The sequence below is a fragment of the Mastomys coucha genome, unplaced genomic scaffold, assembly GCF_008632895.1.
Source record: "Mastomys coucha isolate ucsf_1 unplaced genomic scaffold, UCSF_Mcou_1 pScaffold20, whole genome shotgun sequence".
Classification (NCBI taxonomy): Eukaryota; Metazoa; Chordata; class Mammalia; order Rodentia; family Muridae; genus Mastomys; species Mastomys coucha.
Window position 1 is genome coordinate 90794013 of NW_022196903.1, and position 14862 is coordinate 90808874.

The window sequence follows — 14862 nt, forward strand, 5'->3', positions numbered from 1 at the left end:
AAAAAAAAAAAAAAAAAAAAAAAAGGAAAAAAAAGTTTTAATTTCTTCTTAACACCCACCCCTCTCCAGCCTGATGCCTGGAAATCTGCTGGTAACACACCCATTGCTTCATTTTACCCAGATCTACTCTAGAAAAAAAAGATGTGCATTAAACAGATATGATTAATGACTTCAAAGGCCCAGGCTCCCTAAATGAACTCATCAAAAGACATAGCACAATAACCAGCTACCTATAGATGCTCCACAACAGCCAGGTGCTATTGATTTTATTCTGATTCCTTAAAACTTCAATCATTACTTTTCTCATCTTCGAACTGTCATTTAAGGGGAGAAAATTGAGTTGTGAGAGATTTAAGAAATTATCTTGAGTCTAAAACTGCAGCAACCCTTAACATGTCAGAGTAAAGCAACGGAAAGCATGGCATGATATCTGTCTTGGGGATGGGCTATCCCATCAATCAAATTTCCCACACGTAGAGGCCCATGGACAGGAGGATTTGCATTTCTGACATAGCTTAAAGTTTAAACTCTACTTTCCTGGGGCCAGGGGATACACAGGGTCTCGCTATACTGTGTAGGCTGGCTTTGAACTCACAATCTTCCTGCTGATAGTCAAGTACAATAGGATATGACTATAGTCCAAGCTACTCTGAGGGCTAAGGTGAGATGACCACTTGAGCCTCCAATGTTTGGGGCTAATATGGGAAGCACTGTGGCTTGGATTAAAAGGTCCCTCGCAGGCTTTGTGTTTGAATGCTTGGTCCCCAGCTTGATGGTATCTTTTAGGACATTTGTGGGACCACTGGAAGAAGGCCCCAAGCTGGGGGGAAGTGCATCACTTTGGGGGGGCTTAAGGTTTTATAGCCCTTTCTTGGTTCCAGACCTTTCTCTCTCTGCTTCCTGAACCACTGAGATTCAAGCCAACAGCTGCCTTGTGTTCCCACTGCCAACAGTGATGCCCTGCTGCCTACCAAACACGGCGATGCCCCGCTACTGGCTTCCCCAGTAACATCTCCCAATTCTCCCTCCCTTAAGTTGCTTTTGGCCAACATCAATGAGATGTTTTGTCATATCAATGAGAAGAAAGTCACTAATGTAGCCCTAGAACACATCAAGATCCTTACTCAAAACAAGTACTGCCCTACATGCAGAACCTAAATTCGAATAGATACCCACATATGTCAACATTCCCATGATGCAAAGAGGGCAATACTTTTCTGGGGGCTGTTTTTATCATCAGTTGAGAGGCTATGAGTATATGGTGCTAGGCGAGGTGTACGATAGTACGGAGCCAGAGTGCCTTAGAAAACCCCCAAAGACAGTGAGAAAATAAATATTCCCTGCTAAATCAGCAAGGTAAGCCGTGAGCCAGCTAGACTCTGTTCTTTATCCTTATCAGACATGTGCAGTTTTATTTGTTCAGCGTACAGTTTTCAGTACGTGGTCTGGCAGTTAGGAGAGGTATCGAGATGATAAGCTGTATCCTGTGGTTTGTAAATAAAGATGAAAACTGCTGGAGCTATCATTCAATGGTAGAGGGCATGAGGTGATAGCTTCAACCCTCAATACTAATGAAAGAAAGAAAATAAGAAATATTGAACATTTGCCAATATTGTAGTTAGTCATATCCTCCTCCGGAGCTCAAAATCTCATGTTACATCTGTCTCCAATGAGCACTTTCTTCCACATATGCTGTGACCTCCAGCAACCTCACAATGGACTTTACCAATTTCTGCCTTTGGTCAGGAACTAAAATCTTCCAGCGTCTTAAAACTCCCAGATGCACGGGCCGGGTCAGGCCATAGGGATTAGGTTCCGGCTTTCTGGGGCCTGTGGTGATACACGGCCTTATGGATGGTGGAGACCAAGGGTTTCTTCATGGTGGGTGGGAGACAGACAAAAGGCCAGAAGGGGAGCTACTTCCAGCCATGATGGGGAACTCAGGAGAGACAAGGGGCAAGAGTGGAGAGAAAGACAAACATCCTATTTCCTCTCATGTACAGAGGCTTCTTAAGGACCTCACAGCACCTGCATAGATGCCGCTGTGACTTGAAAGCAAGAGGGGCTGTTTGCAAGGAGAAAGGGCGTTAACAAGAGAAGGTGGAAGGTTCACCAGAGGCTAGTGGAACAGCGATTATGAACAAAGCACAGTGATATATGATCGTGACAGTTATATCATGAGACCTGTTGTTTTGCACAGTGCTATAAAATTAATTTTAAAGGGCAATGTACAGACATGAATTTCACTAGAGATTACCAGAACAACTGTCTCTCCAGTTTTTGACACACTTCCCTTTGTGGCCCGTGAAAATGCACAGGTTACCCCTGCTGTCTCTTTATTTTGCACAGGTTACCCCTGCTTTTTACTTTGTCATTTCTTCTCTTTTCTCGTGAGTTATGTCTATCATTCAGCATATTTTCTCCTCAGAAAGGGTTCTTAAGTTACCTGAAAGGTCCTCTCAGGACAGCTCTGAGTCAGATGAGATCTAAGCTTGACCCTGAATTTCAGGGAGCTATAGGAATGTCTGCACTCCACACCAAGTGTTATTGACTGCCTGACATTCAGAGGGAAAAAAAAAAAAACACTACTAATACAGAAACGTCAGGAAAGTAAAAGCTAAAACTCAAAGGAGAAGCCAGATAACACCTTGTAAAGAGGCCCAGAACACCCCTGCTCCAGCATAAGCCATTAAACCCTATCTGTCCGTGGCTCTGCCTCACCAGCCAAAGCGCTTGTCAATCACCTGTGTCTAAAGTGTGGACTCTGCTGCGTCGAAGTGTTTTATTAATTGATCTCAGCAGTGCATAATGAGCTTAAACGGCTTACCTGCATGTCCCCGGAGGTGCTGGCTTGAGGCGGACATCAGCTTACAGCAGACCATTAACACGTAGGCCAGAACCAGCCAGTGTGACAGCAGCACCCACTTAGCACAGACTCTCATCCTGGGGAGAAACAGGACCCCAGTCAGTGAGGATGAGGAAGGCCAAGCTCTCTGGCCATCCCCAGGCAGGGAAGCAGAGAGGGGCCGATGAAGAACCTCAACGTGTCCTTCATCCTCCCTCCCCCAGGAAAACTGCAAACCCATCAAACTTCAATTTACCCTGAGCACTGACTTGGGTTTCAGCAAACGCCTTTCATAATTAAGAGTTTTCTGAGTTAACACCACACCATCGTGAGAGTCTGTGTAGGAATCCCCAAGGAACAGCTAAAGCTGCCCTGATAAGGCATGGGCTCACATTCTACCATATCTCAAAACGTAGATGGAGCAAGCTATCTGCAAATGAGAGCCACTCTCAACTGAACTACATGGGCTCTCTATGTTAATGCGCCCATAAAAATCGTACACATGTGTCCCAAGAGCTCTGGGATTCTCTGCCTGTATAATATTAAAATCATCTGGTCCTGAAGATGTGATCTCCGCTTCATTACACAAACCTTAGTTAGGGGAAACCGCCTGTCTAAAAACTCTCTTGTCGGGTATGGGGGCTCACGCCTTAATTCTGGGACTCAAGAGGATGAGATAAGAGTGTCACAGAGTCCAGTGTCAACATTGGCTATTTGATGTCCAAACTAGCCTGGGCTACAGAGGGCAGCCCGTTATCAAAAACTGGAACAAATGGAAGTGAAAATAAATTGTCACCATATGGATGAACAGTTTTTAAAGAGTTCTCTAAAGTAATTCCATTCACAAGTTAGCTCAACCCTTTATTCAAAAACAAATTAAACAAGTGAAAAAGAACATCCGGGGCTAAAGAGATGGTGGCTCAGTGGGGATGCCAGTTATTGTGCAAGATGAGGATTTGAGTTGATATCTCAGCATCGAAGAAAAGGAAAAACCAGATGTGGGTGTACACACACACACACACACACACACACACACACCATAACCCCAATGCTGTGTAAGGCAGGAACAGTAAGACCACTCACTGGAACTTGCTGGGTCCTAGCCTAGCTCTTTGGTAAAAGACCTGTCTCAAGGGAAAAAGACCAAGAACGGTGCAGCAGACAGTCAGTGTCCTCTTCCGCGTGTGTGCAGACAGGCGTACATACTTGCACATTCATGAGCACATGGACAGCACACCTACACACACACACACACACACACACACAAATGCACTCAAGAGGAAAACGGACTACCAAAATGATTTTACTCTGAGCTCCTAATTTTCTGACTTTTTAAATAATGTAAGGAAATTAATGTTGATTCACTTTTTCTACTTTGACTTTTAAAATGACATTTTGAAAAAAGGTGTGTGTGGTGTGGTGTGTGTGGTATGTGGTATGTGTGTAGTGTGGTGTAGTGTGTGGTGTGTGTGGTGTGGTGTGTATGTGTGTGGTGTGTAGTGTGTATGTGTGTGTGGTGTATGGTGTGTGTGGTGTGTGTGGCATGGAGTGTGGTGTGTGTGGTGTAGTGTGTGTGTATGTGGTGTGGTGTGTATGTGTGGTGTGTGGTGTGTGTGTGGTGTGATGTGGTGTGTGGTGTGTATGTGTAGTGTGTGTGGTGTGTAGTGTGTGTGTGGTGTGTAGTGTGTATGTGTGTGCGGTGTATGGTGTGTGTGGTGTGTGTGGCATGGTGTGTGGTGTGTGTGGTGTAGTGTGTGTGTATGTGGTGTGGTGTGTATGTGTGGTGTGTGGTGTGGTGTGGTGTGTGGTGTGTATGTGTAGTGTGTGTGTGGTGTGTGGTGTGTGTGTAGTGTGTACGTGTGTGTGATGTGTATGTGTGGTGTGTGTGTGGTGTGGTGTGTGGTATGGTGTGTGTGTGTGGTGTGTGTGGTATGTGTGTGGTGTGGTGTGTAGTGTGTATGTGTGTGTAGTGTGTGCTATGTGTGGTGTGGTGTGTGGTGTGCTGTGTGTGTGTGTGTGTGGTATGTGTGTGGTATGTGTGGCGTGGTGTGGTATGTGTGTGTATGTGTGTGTGTGTGGTGTGGTATGTGGTGTGTATGTGTAGTGTGTGTGTGGTGTGGTGTGTGATGTGTATGTGTAGTGTGTGTGTGGTGTGGTGTGTGGTATGTGTAGTGTGGTGCACTGTGTGGTGTGTGCATGTGTGCATGTGTGTGTGTGTGTGTGTGTGTGGTGTGTGTGTATGTGTGTGTGTGTGTGTGTGTGTGTGTGTTCTGTGAATACAGATCCACAGATGCAGAAGGTACAGGCAGTCATGAGCTTCTGTGTAAGTACTGGAAACTGAGCTCAGGTCCTCTGTAAGATTAGCAAGCACTCTTTTCTCTCCAGCCCCTCAGTTGGTTTGCACAGCAAAAGTCAAAGCACTTGACGGTGCATACTAGTGTCTACCTGCATGGTCTCCTACAGTGGACCAGAGGAAGCCTTCTCCATGCACAGAACTCCATGCCTTAGAACTCTGCCCATTGGTTCACAGACACCCAAAACAGGAGATCTTCAAGTCCCTCCCAAAAATCAGGGTAGCATTTGCCTACAACCAGCATACTTCCAGTATAACGACGCATTTCCTGTATAAGCCCACGCCTCCTCACCACACACCAATTGCACGAGCAGATACCTCCTCTGTAACAAACAGCACACCTCCTATATAACTGCACCCCTCCTGTATAGCCACAGATTTCCTCCATAACCACACCCCTTCTACAACCTCCTCCCTCTTCTGTAGACCTCTGTATACCTTCTGTATAACCACACATCTCCTACTCTGTATACCTTCTGTATACCTCTACAAGCTCACACCTCACAGGAGAGAGAGAGAGAGAGAGAGAGAGAGAGAGATTCTCACACTGACTCTTACTGCATACCCTCCTGTGTAGCTACACACCTCATCTTTAACCACAAACCTGTACAGTCATGCACCTCTTGAATAACTTCAACCTTCTGTATATGTGCATACCTCCTGTGCAGCTGCATACCTCCTGTGCAATACCTTCTATATAACATATATATACCTCCTGTGAAACCACACACCTCCTGCACACTTTAAAAATCATCCCTAGGTTACTCATGATTCCTTAAAAGATATAAAGCTACAGAAATAGCTGTTCTTCTGCAATGTCTGGGAAATACTGAGAATTTTAAAAGTCTGTGTATGTTGATGCAGAGGCAGTTCTTCACAAATAATTGGTCAATCCAAGAATGCAGAGTCCATGGGTCAATAGGCCAACTCTATGAAAAACAAACACTCTTGGGCAGAGGATAAACTGGGCAGGTAGGACTGGGTTTCTATTTGGGTACCACTTGGGAAAGAGTCAAAAGAAAAGGCTTGCAGGATGCCAGCTACCACTCTACCCACATGTGCCTCAGCCAGAGCTGGTATTCCATTCCTGGGAACAGCAGCATCTCGGGCACCAAGGCTCCAGCAAGTACTCTCAGGCACAGGATCTACCCCATCCCTCTCCATCAAGACTCATGTATTTCAGCCAGATACATCTTTTAGAGAAATGTGACGTTGCTCTTGGACCTGCATCTGAGCCTGCCTTTGAAGCAGCCAGGCTGAGATGAGATCCTAAGATCACGTCAGAAGATGCCCAGGTGACACACAGCATTGACTTCTTCTTGCCCTTTTAAGCTATTGCAAAGCCCTTTTGAACTGCTAAATTAGGTGATTTGTTCTGGGGCCATAGGGAACTAATATGTTCAAGTGTTCTCTGTTTGAATCACTGATTGCTACAAATTAGAAACCAATGATCCTGCCTACAAGTGTTTTATTTGTTTTGACCAACTTCTATATAATCATCACCATCATCATCATCGTCATCAATCATCATCATTGACAAAGTCTCCAAATGTAGCCCTGGCTAACCTTACATTCAAAGAAATCTTTCTGCCTCTGACTCTGCCTCTCTGCCTCTCTGCCTCTGCCTCTCTGCCTCTGCCTCTCTGCCTCTGCCTCTCTGCCTCTCTGCCTCTCTGCCTCTCTGCCTCTCTGCCTCTCTGCCTCTCTGCCTCTCTGCCTCTCTGCCTCTCTGCCTCTCTGCCTCTCTGCCTCTCTGCCTCTCTGCCTCTCTGCCTCTCTGCCTCTCTGCCTCTCTGCCTCTCTGCCTCTGCCTCTGCCTCTGCCTCTGCCTCCACACCAGGTTCATTTGGCATAATCTTACAACAAATTGGTTGCCTACATAGAAAATGTGCAGACTGAACATCAGATTTCATTTCCTTGAAAAATTCTGGAACTCTGAGGCTCACATTTCTGTGGACCAAGGTGGGTAACAGCAGCTCTCTGGAGATGTGTCCAGGAGTGCCCCCACCACTGGCTGGTGTCTAAGGCCCTGCCAACCCAATTTATAGCCCTCTCAATTTTTAACCCTAGAATAAGAAGAAAAATACTTTGGAGTCACAACTGTGTTGGGGTTCACAATTGGGACTTAGATCACTATATACAAACCAGAATATTCCACTAAAAATTAATCAAGGGGCAGAAGATATATCACAGTTGGGAGAGTGCTTGCCTAGCATGCACAAAGCCTATGTGAAAACAGGCATGACGGTGCATGCCTGTTAGCCTAGCACCAGGGACATGAAGGCAAAGGATCAGAAGTTTTCAAGCATCCTCAGCTAAGTAGTGAGTTCAAGGCTAACCCAGATTACAAAAGATGCTGTCTCAAAAAAAAAAAAAAAAACCATCAAATATGAAATTTTCAATCTCTTTGCCTCCCTTAATTATACAGAATTGGTAAATCATAGCATCTTAAATTATTCTGAGGTCCACACCGTGGTTTCTTCATAACCTGCCAAGTCACCACTCTAGGGCTTAGGCCCCTTTACAATGTGCACTGAAGCAGAGGAGGTGGGGAAGAGTTCTGTTGTCATACCAACCCTCCAAAGAAGAAAGGGGCAAAGTTTCGCTGCAAGATGAGAGTACTGGGGACTCCTAAGTAAATGGTAACCTTGGCAGGCAACAGTACGTCAAAATATAAGCTTGGTTTTTGCAAGGTGGGAGTCTGACATGGGTCATCATGGCACATTACTGGAGGCCTAAGAACATGATCCACAATATTAGCATCCTGAACAGGAAGGGCATATCCTCACCTAGAGGCCCAAGTGGGAAATTGGTCCTTGAGATAATAGAAAACATGTCCTTGGGCTTTGTAATTGAGGTCGACATGTTATAGTACAGGCAAAGCACTCTCAGCCCATAGAGGTTTGATGTGTACAGCCTCTTAGCCCTATCTTAGTTCTAAACGACTCTTCCAAAGAAATCACAATCTCATCGTAGAGTTTACCTGAACAACTAAGTTGGGCAGAGGGTATACACTGCATTGAACTCCAAGCCAATTAGCTGGGATCTTAATTACACCTGCAAAATCCCTTTGTCTTTGCCCTGTGCTTGAAATCTACTCAAAGGAAAGAGATCTTATGGTAGCCATAGGACCACCCACACTCCGGAGGGGACTGCATCAAACTGGCTTCCAAAGGTATCAAGGCTGGGCTGCCTCTATCTTCTGGTCATCTTCTCTGATCCCAGCATATGTGTAAACAGTCTCCTATGTTCACTTCCCTCTGTTTCACATCATCCTGAATGGTTTCTACTTTCCTGTTAAATCCAAACAGGTCCCTAAATCAGAAGCCTGAGAAGAGACATTCCAAATCCCAGGCCATGGTCCCTTGGCCAGAATCTTATAGCAACAGTTCTAGAAAACATGTTTCTCTGCTCCTAAAACAAATGTTTACCAAACAACAGCTGTGACTCCGGGCATGGTGACATGTGCCTCTAACCAGCACTGGAGAAGCAGAGGCAGGTAGCTCTGTATGAATTCAGGGCCAGCCTGGTCTACTTAATGAGACACTCTCCCTATCTCATTCTCCCCAAAAATACTATGATTCCCTAGTCAAGTGCCTGGGCTGGGTAGTGAGGGTGGAGCAGGGGAGTTATGCAGACACACGTCTGTGTCTCCTTCTCTTCTCCCAGCGGAATGTTCCAGAGTGCTTCCTTCACACACTGAGATGACTTCATTTCAAAGACAGAGCTAACAAGAAAAGAATGCCAATTACCCCTTATTTTGATTTTTTTTCTTGATTTTTTTCAAGAAAGAGTTTCCTCTGTCCTGAAACTCACTCTGTAGACAAGGCTAGCCTCAAACTCAGAGATCCTCCAGCCTCTGCCTCCTGAGTTCTGGTATTAAAGGCCTCCACTGTTACTGTCTGGCTTGGCAATTTTATACACATACACACACACACACACACACACACACACACACAAATTAATGCATTTTTTTAAAGGCTTATCAGAAAGTTTCATCAACTCTTGGCTTCTTGGTGTCCATTAAAATCATTTTAATTATTTTACCTTGGAGAGTTCACAGTATGTGGTTCCAGTCAAACACTGTTACTCAAGAAGATCCTGGAGAGTGACTGTGAATGCCGCTTTATAGCTGGGACCAACCATCTCTGCAGCTCCCCAAAACTACTTGGGTTTGGAAGGCCTGTCTTTAAATGAGACAAAAGGGGGAAAGGGGGATCAATTAGCATTTAAGGTTGCTGGGAGTAAAATAATGCTTCTACCATGATGACTACAGCCCACAAATGAACAGTAATGTTGTCCAGGGAGCAAGGAGGATTCAATACTTACTACCTAGCCGCAAACTAGTTCAAACAATATAGGCAATTTACTGTTTCTTTTTTTATACAAATACGTGTTTGTATTTGTGTGTGCATGTAAGCAGCCATGCATGTGTGTGTGTGCATGCATGTAAGCAGGTATGTATGTGTGTAAAGAGGTGTGCAGGAATGTGTGTGCATATCCATGAGGATGCCAGAGGACAAGCTCAGGTGTTGTTCATTGGGTGCCATCTTCTTTTTGGGTTTCGTTTCTTTTATTGTTATTGTTTGTTTATGACAAGGTCTCTCACTGACCTGGATTTCTCTAAATAGCTTAGCCTGACTGGCCAGTGAACACCGGGAATCCATCTGTTTCCCTCTCCCCAAAGTTAGGATGACAAAAAACCATGCTAGCACATAAGGCTTTTTATTTTATTGTTTTGTTTTGTTTTGTTTTGTTTTGTTTTGTTTAAGACAGAGTTTCCTGGGTAGCCATGGCTGCCCTGAAGCTAAACATCGCCCTTTCTCTGTAGAGCAGGCAAGCCTCCAACTCACAGAGATCAGTCTGTCTCTGCCTCCTGTGTTCTGGGACTAACGCCATACACCATCATCACCTGGTGGAGCTTTTTATTTTTGTAGTGTGGGTTCTAGAGATTGATCAACTGAGCAATCTCCCAAGCCCAACACAATACAAATTTAAAATAGGAGTGTTCTCAGCAGCAGTTTTTGGCAGAAAGACCCAAATCATCTAAGATACACAGTTTCATTTCACTGACGATTAGACAAAAAAGGACATCTGAGACCATTCGTCCCAGGGAACTGACACCTGGGAATGACACTAGACCATCTTCACAGCTCCTTTATGAAAAAAAAAATGTTAATGGGAAACACACAATAAAGGCCTTTCCAACATAATTCATCATATAAGTTATAAAGAATTCAAGTAAGTCCATAGTTGACACTCAACACCCCAAATGCACCAGAATTATTCCACCAAATGGAATCAATAAAAAAAGAAAGAAAGACAGACAGACAGACCAGACAAACAGATAGACAGACAGATAGATAGATAGATAGATAGATAGATAGATAGATAGATAGATAGATAGATAGATAGAAAGAACTGAATGATCCAACAGCCATGAAAAGCCCAGTGGTGAGTGCTTGCCAAGCATCTGCAAAGCCCTGTGTTCACTCCCCAGCACTGCATAAAATAAAAAATACATTTCTAAACAAACAAGATGGGCCCTAGAATGTACCACTTTGCACACTGCTGGGTGAAACACACCCCTCCTCGTGATACAGAGAAAACAATCACCCATACTAATTAATTATGGGATTTGACATTTAATAAATAATGATATTACAAACATCAAAATGATTTTCAAAATGCCACCTCACTGCTTTGGAATCTTCATGAACCTATTACAAATGCACCACCAGGCCCAAGGTAGATAGATCTTCTCTTTAGATTATTCCCCCAGTTTGGTGGGAGAACCTTTCAAGTGACAGACTTCAAGACCAACTCCTTTGAGGGTCATGGGAAACAAAAAGAATGCCAGGAACAATCCACTCCACAAAATGGAAATGGCTTTGAACAGCTGCATAAATATGAGCTCCTCGGGACGTTCATGTCCTAGGTCTTCCGACTTTGTGAGAGCATCTTTGTTGCCATGGCCACCCAAGGGCATGGCCTGACCTTCTGTTATTGGAAAGCAATGCATCACATAATCTATCAGAGCCAACTCCTTCTCACACTGGAAACAAAGGTGACCTTTCCTGGCTAATATTCATGTTGTTTTCTTTACATGGAAGGAACCACTGAGCATTCTGTTTTCAATTCACTAAAAACTGGACTGTCAGTGAAGACACCGTGTGACTGAACAGTTCACATGCCAGACAAAGTACCCTGAGTTCAATTGTAGGATGTGAGGTGACTCATGCAGTCAGATTTTCTGCATCTTGTGCAAGTTCTGGAAGTGATGAGCTCCTTGTCAACCTCACTATGATCAAGACCACCAGATGGCCTTGCCACATCAAGCCAACTATGACACAGTTCTTGCTGTAATCTAGCCTAGCTTCAAACTCACTATGGAGCCAAGGATGACCTTTAACCCCCAATCACCTTGCTTCCACCTCCCCAGCGGATTACAAACACACATCATCAAAGCCAGTTTTATGGGGGTGCTAGGGACCAAACCCAGAGCTTCTATGCACTCTACCAGCCAAGCCACACCCCCTGCCTAACATCAGGATTGCCATCAGTCAGCTTCAAAACTCATTTATTTTTAAAGAGTTTTCAGAATCCCCAGTGATGAGAGCTGCTCACACCGAGGCTATGTTTAAAAATGTTTTACAGTGTCTGGTCATTCTCAGAATGCACTGAAAAGGCACAGACAACATTTGGATGCTGGGCCGTGCTTTTCATCTCTCACCTGACATGATGGCATTATACAGAGACAGGCGCTTGTTCACAACGAGAGAGGAGAATGTCTATTCATGTTTCCCAATACTGAGAAACTTTGAGGTTTCCAGGCAGAAGAGACTATTCTTCAGATGTTTAATTTATTTCCATGTTACACAGCAAAGAATGCTGCCTGCCCTTGATTTCTTATCAAGGAAATAGAGAGGCTGTGTCTTTCCTTTCTCTTGATCTACCTGCCTTCCCTGTTAACGAGGGTGAGCTCCCAGGAGAACGATTCTTTCGGAAGATGGCTGCTCACTTGGAGTAAGCCCCATCAGAAAGGGCTTGTGCGGCACCTCCGCCAGCACACGTGTCAATTCCTAATGCATCCTGAGGTTTTTTTTTTTTTTTTTTTCATTCTAAAACCCTACACAGTAGATATGCATCAGCTCCTTTTTCAAATGGGCTTGCAGGGTTACTTGATACCTGGATCCTACCCAGAAAGAAAGCTATGACAAACTCTGGCATTTGGAGCATTTGGAATATAAACACTTGGCTTTGCTTAAGAAAATTATCTGGATCATAATGACCAACCAACCCCACACACACCTAAAGAAAGCGTAAGAATTATTCTGAGAAAGCTTTTAATTCAATGAAAGAATCCCTCACCATTCCCAGGACGGGCCTCATCCACACAAACAGCTGTAGATTAAATGACAATCACAAATCTGAATGGAGGATGCAAAGCACAATGTTGAACAAGCATTCAAACTCCCTATTTTAAAACGACTTCTCTTGATGGCATTGCAGTTCAGAAATGCCATTTTTATAGAAAGCTATGCTCTGAACTATTAAAAAGTAAAGGGACAAATACTTCCAGCTCATTTCAAATGAATCCAAGGAAACAAAAAGAAAGAAAAAGGAGAGAAGATGGAAACAGGTGTACGTGCAGGAGGAAGAGGGTGGGGTCTGAGGGAAGATAAGAAGAAGGGGAAATAAGTGGGTGAGTGAATGAATGAATGAATGAATGAATTGAATAATGGGGAGCAAGCACAGGGGAATGCTTTGTACTATTCTTTCAATTTTCCATTGACAGAAACATCAAAATAAGGCATGCACTGAAAAGGCTTCCATTTATCAGATATGTTAAAAATGATTGACACTGTGATTATCTTTTCTAAGCAATAGGAGTTCATAGCTTGGACACTGTAGTTAATCCTTCAATCATCAAAGGAGGCCTGCTTGTTCTTGTTTTATTGTTTAAAAGTCTTACTGGGCCAGCAAGATGGCTCAGTGGGCAAAGATACTTGCTGCCAAGTCTGACAACCTGAGTTTGATCTCTGGACCCAAATGGAAGGAGAGAACTGATTTGTCCTCAGACCCCCATGCATGTGCTGTGGTGCATGCAGACATGCTACATACATGCTATATGCATACATGTATACGTATGTACACATACATTCTCCATATTAGTATATTAATAAATCAATCCACAGAATAGTATTTGATTAAATAAATAACTTTTACTGCTAGACATGGTGAAACACGTATGTCTGCAGTACCAGCACTGAGGAAATGAAGAGAAGATTCAAGGACATCTTCACCATATAGTGAACTCCAGGCCAGCCTGGGCTCCAAGACAGCCTGCCCCCAACCTCCCCTAAAAAGCAGACTCTTACACAGGATCTACCATACAAACATTGTGTTAAGCATTTTAAAATATCAACTCCCATTGAATATGGTGGCGCACATCTTTACTTCCAGCTACTTGGCAGAAGAAGACAGAAGGATCCAAGGTTCCAGGCACGAATAAGGCCCTTCATTCAGCCCCCTGTGCTGCAGAACAAATGAATGACTGAGCAGTCACTTAAAATCAGGGCTTATGTCTATCTCCTCACGGCATGGAAAGAACAAGAGACTTGTCCAATGTCACTCAGCTAAGGAAGCACGTAGGCTAAGATTCCCACTCTAGCCGCCTGGCACCAAGATACGGAATGTCTGAAATCTACGAGACCTTAGACTCACTAGCCCATTCCCAAAAGATGCATGTAAAGTCCACTGAAAATCAAGCCAGGTTTCCTAGGCACCTGAAGACACTGACTTACAACATCTGGGACCCTGGCTTAGGTCTATAAAGGTTTACATGGATCTCTACATATTAGCTCTGCTTTGTCTTAAAAGGCTTCTGAGGGACAGTGAGTTGGGGCTCTGATGTGCAACAGATTCACTGAAAGGCCCCTAGCTCCACAACCCAAAGGAAGGTGAAACCTGCGAGGATTACATGGTCTGTGTCACCATCTCATCAAACTTCTGAAAGCAGCTGGCTGCACCTCTGATCAGAACTCTACAACATTTCCGTGGAAATACACCAGAGCCGGGTGGCATGTGTGGCGACTGAATGACTTCTACTGGCTTCTATGAAGGAATCCAGCACCAAGACAAGAATAAATAAGTAGCTAATGAGATTTTTTTTTTCTTCTATGCATGCAATTATATTCATTACCTGCTACGGTCTCCTTCCGAAGCATTTTCACATGAATCTAGCAAGGCAGAATCTCGCTTAGTTAACAAGACATCCATCTGAGCCGCGCCTCTCCTGCTGGCCACTGGTGGGGAAGGTCTCCAAGGGCCTCTTGCATCAGCACCAGGGTGATGAGGACACAATCATTAGCTGTTTACAGGATCACCACAAGGTCTGCTCTGACCTCCAAGGATGGTATCTACTGGGATGGCCAGGTGGCTTCTACTCACAGCCCTTGGGCACCAGGTGCAAGGGGGAAAACACTGCTAACCACTGTTGTTAAGAGGCAAGATGCTGCAGGTCTCCAAGTGTGATAAATTACCTTTCTGCTCTTGTTCCTGCTCAAGACAGATGATGGGGGTGGAAAGATATTTTATAAATACCTCGGTTTGGGGAGCCCAAAGGGATCTTATGAGTGAAAGAGGGGCAGGGGAGGGATGG

General features: G+C 44.3%; 1 protein-coding gene across 1 annotated transcript in view; it reads right to left on the minus strand.

Moving 5' to 3' along the window:
- Positions 1-14508, minus strand: part of Tafa4 (TAFA chemokine like family member 4) — a 141029-nt gene extending 126521 nt beyond the window's left edge. The window contains exons 1-3 of the mRNA XM_031382685.1: positions 14404-14508; positions 9246-9385; positions 2828-2943 (exon numbers count right to left, since the gene is read on the minus strand). Of these exons, the coding sequence (XP_031238545.1) occupies positions 2828-2942 (115 nt within the window). The 5' untranslated portion in view covers position 2943; positions 9246-9385; positions 14404-14508. The remainder of the gene's footprint in view (positions 1-2827; positions 2944-9245; positions 9386-14403) is intronic.
- Positions 14509-14862: the final 354 nt, after the last annotated feature.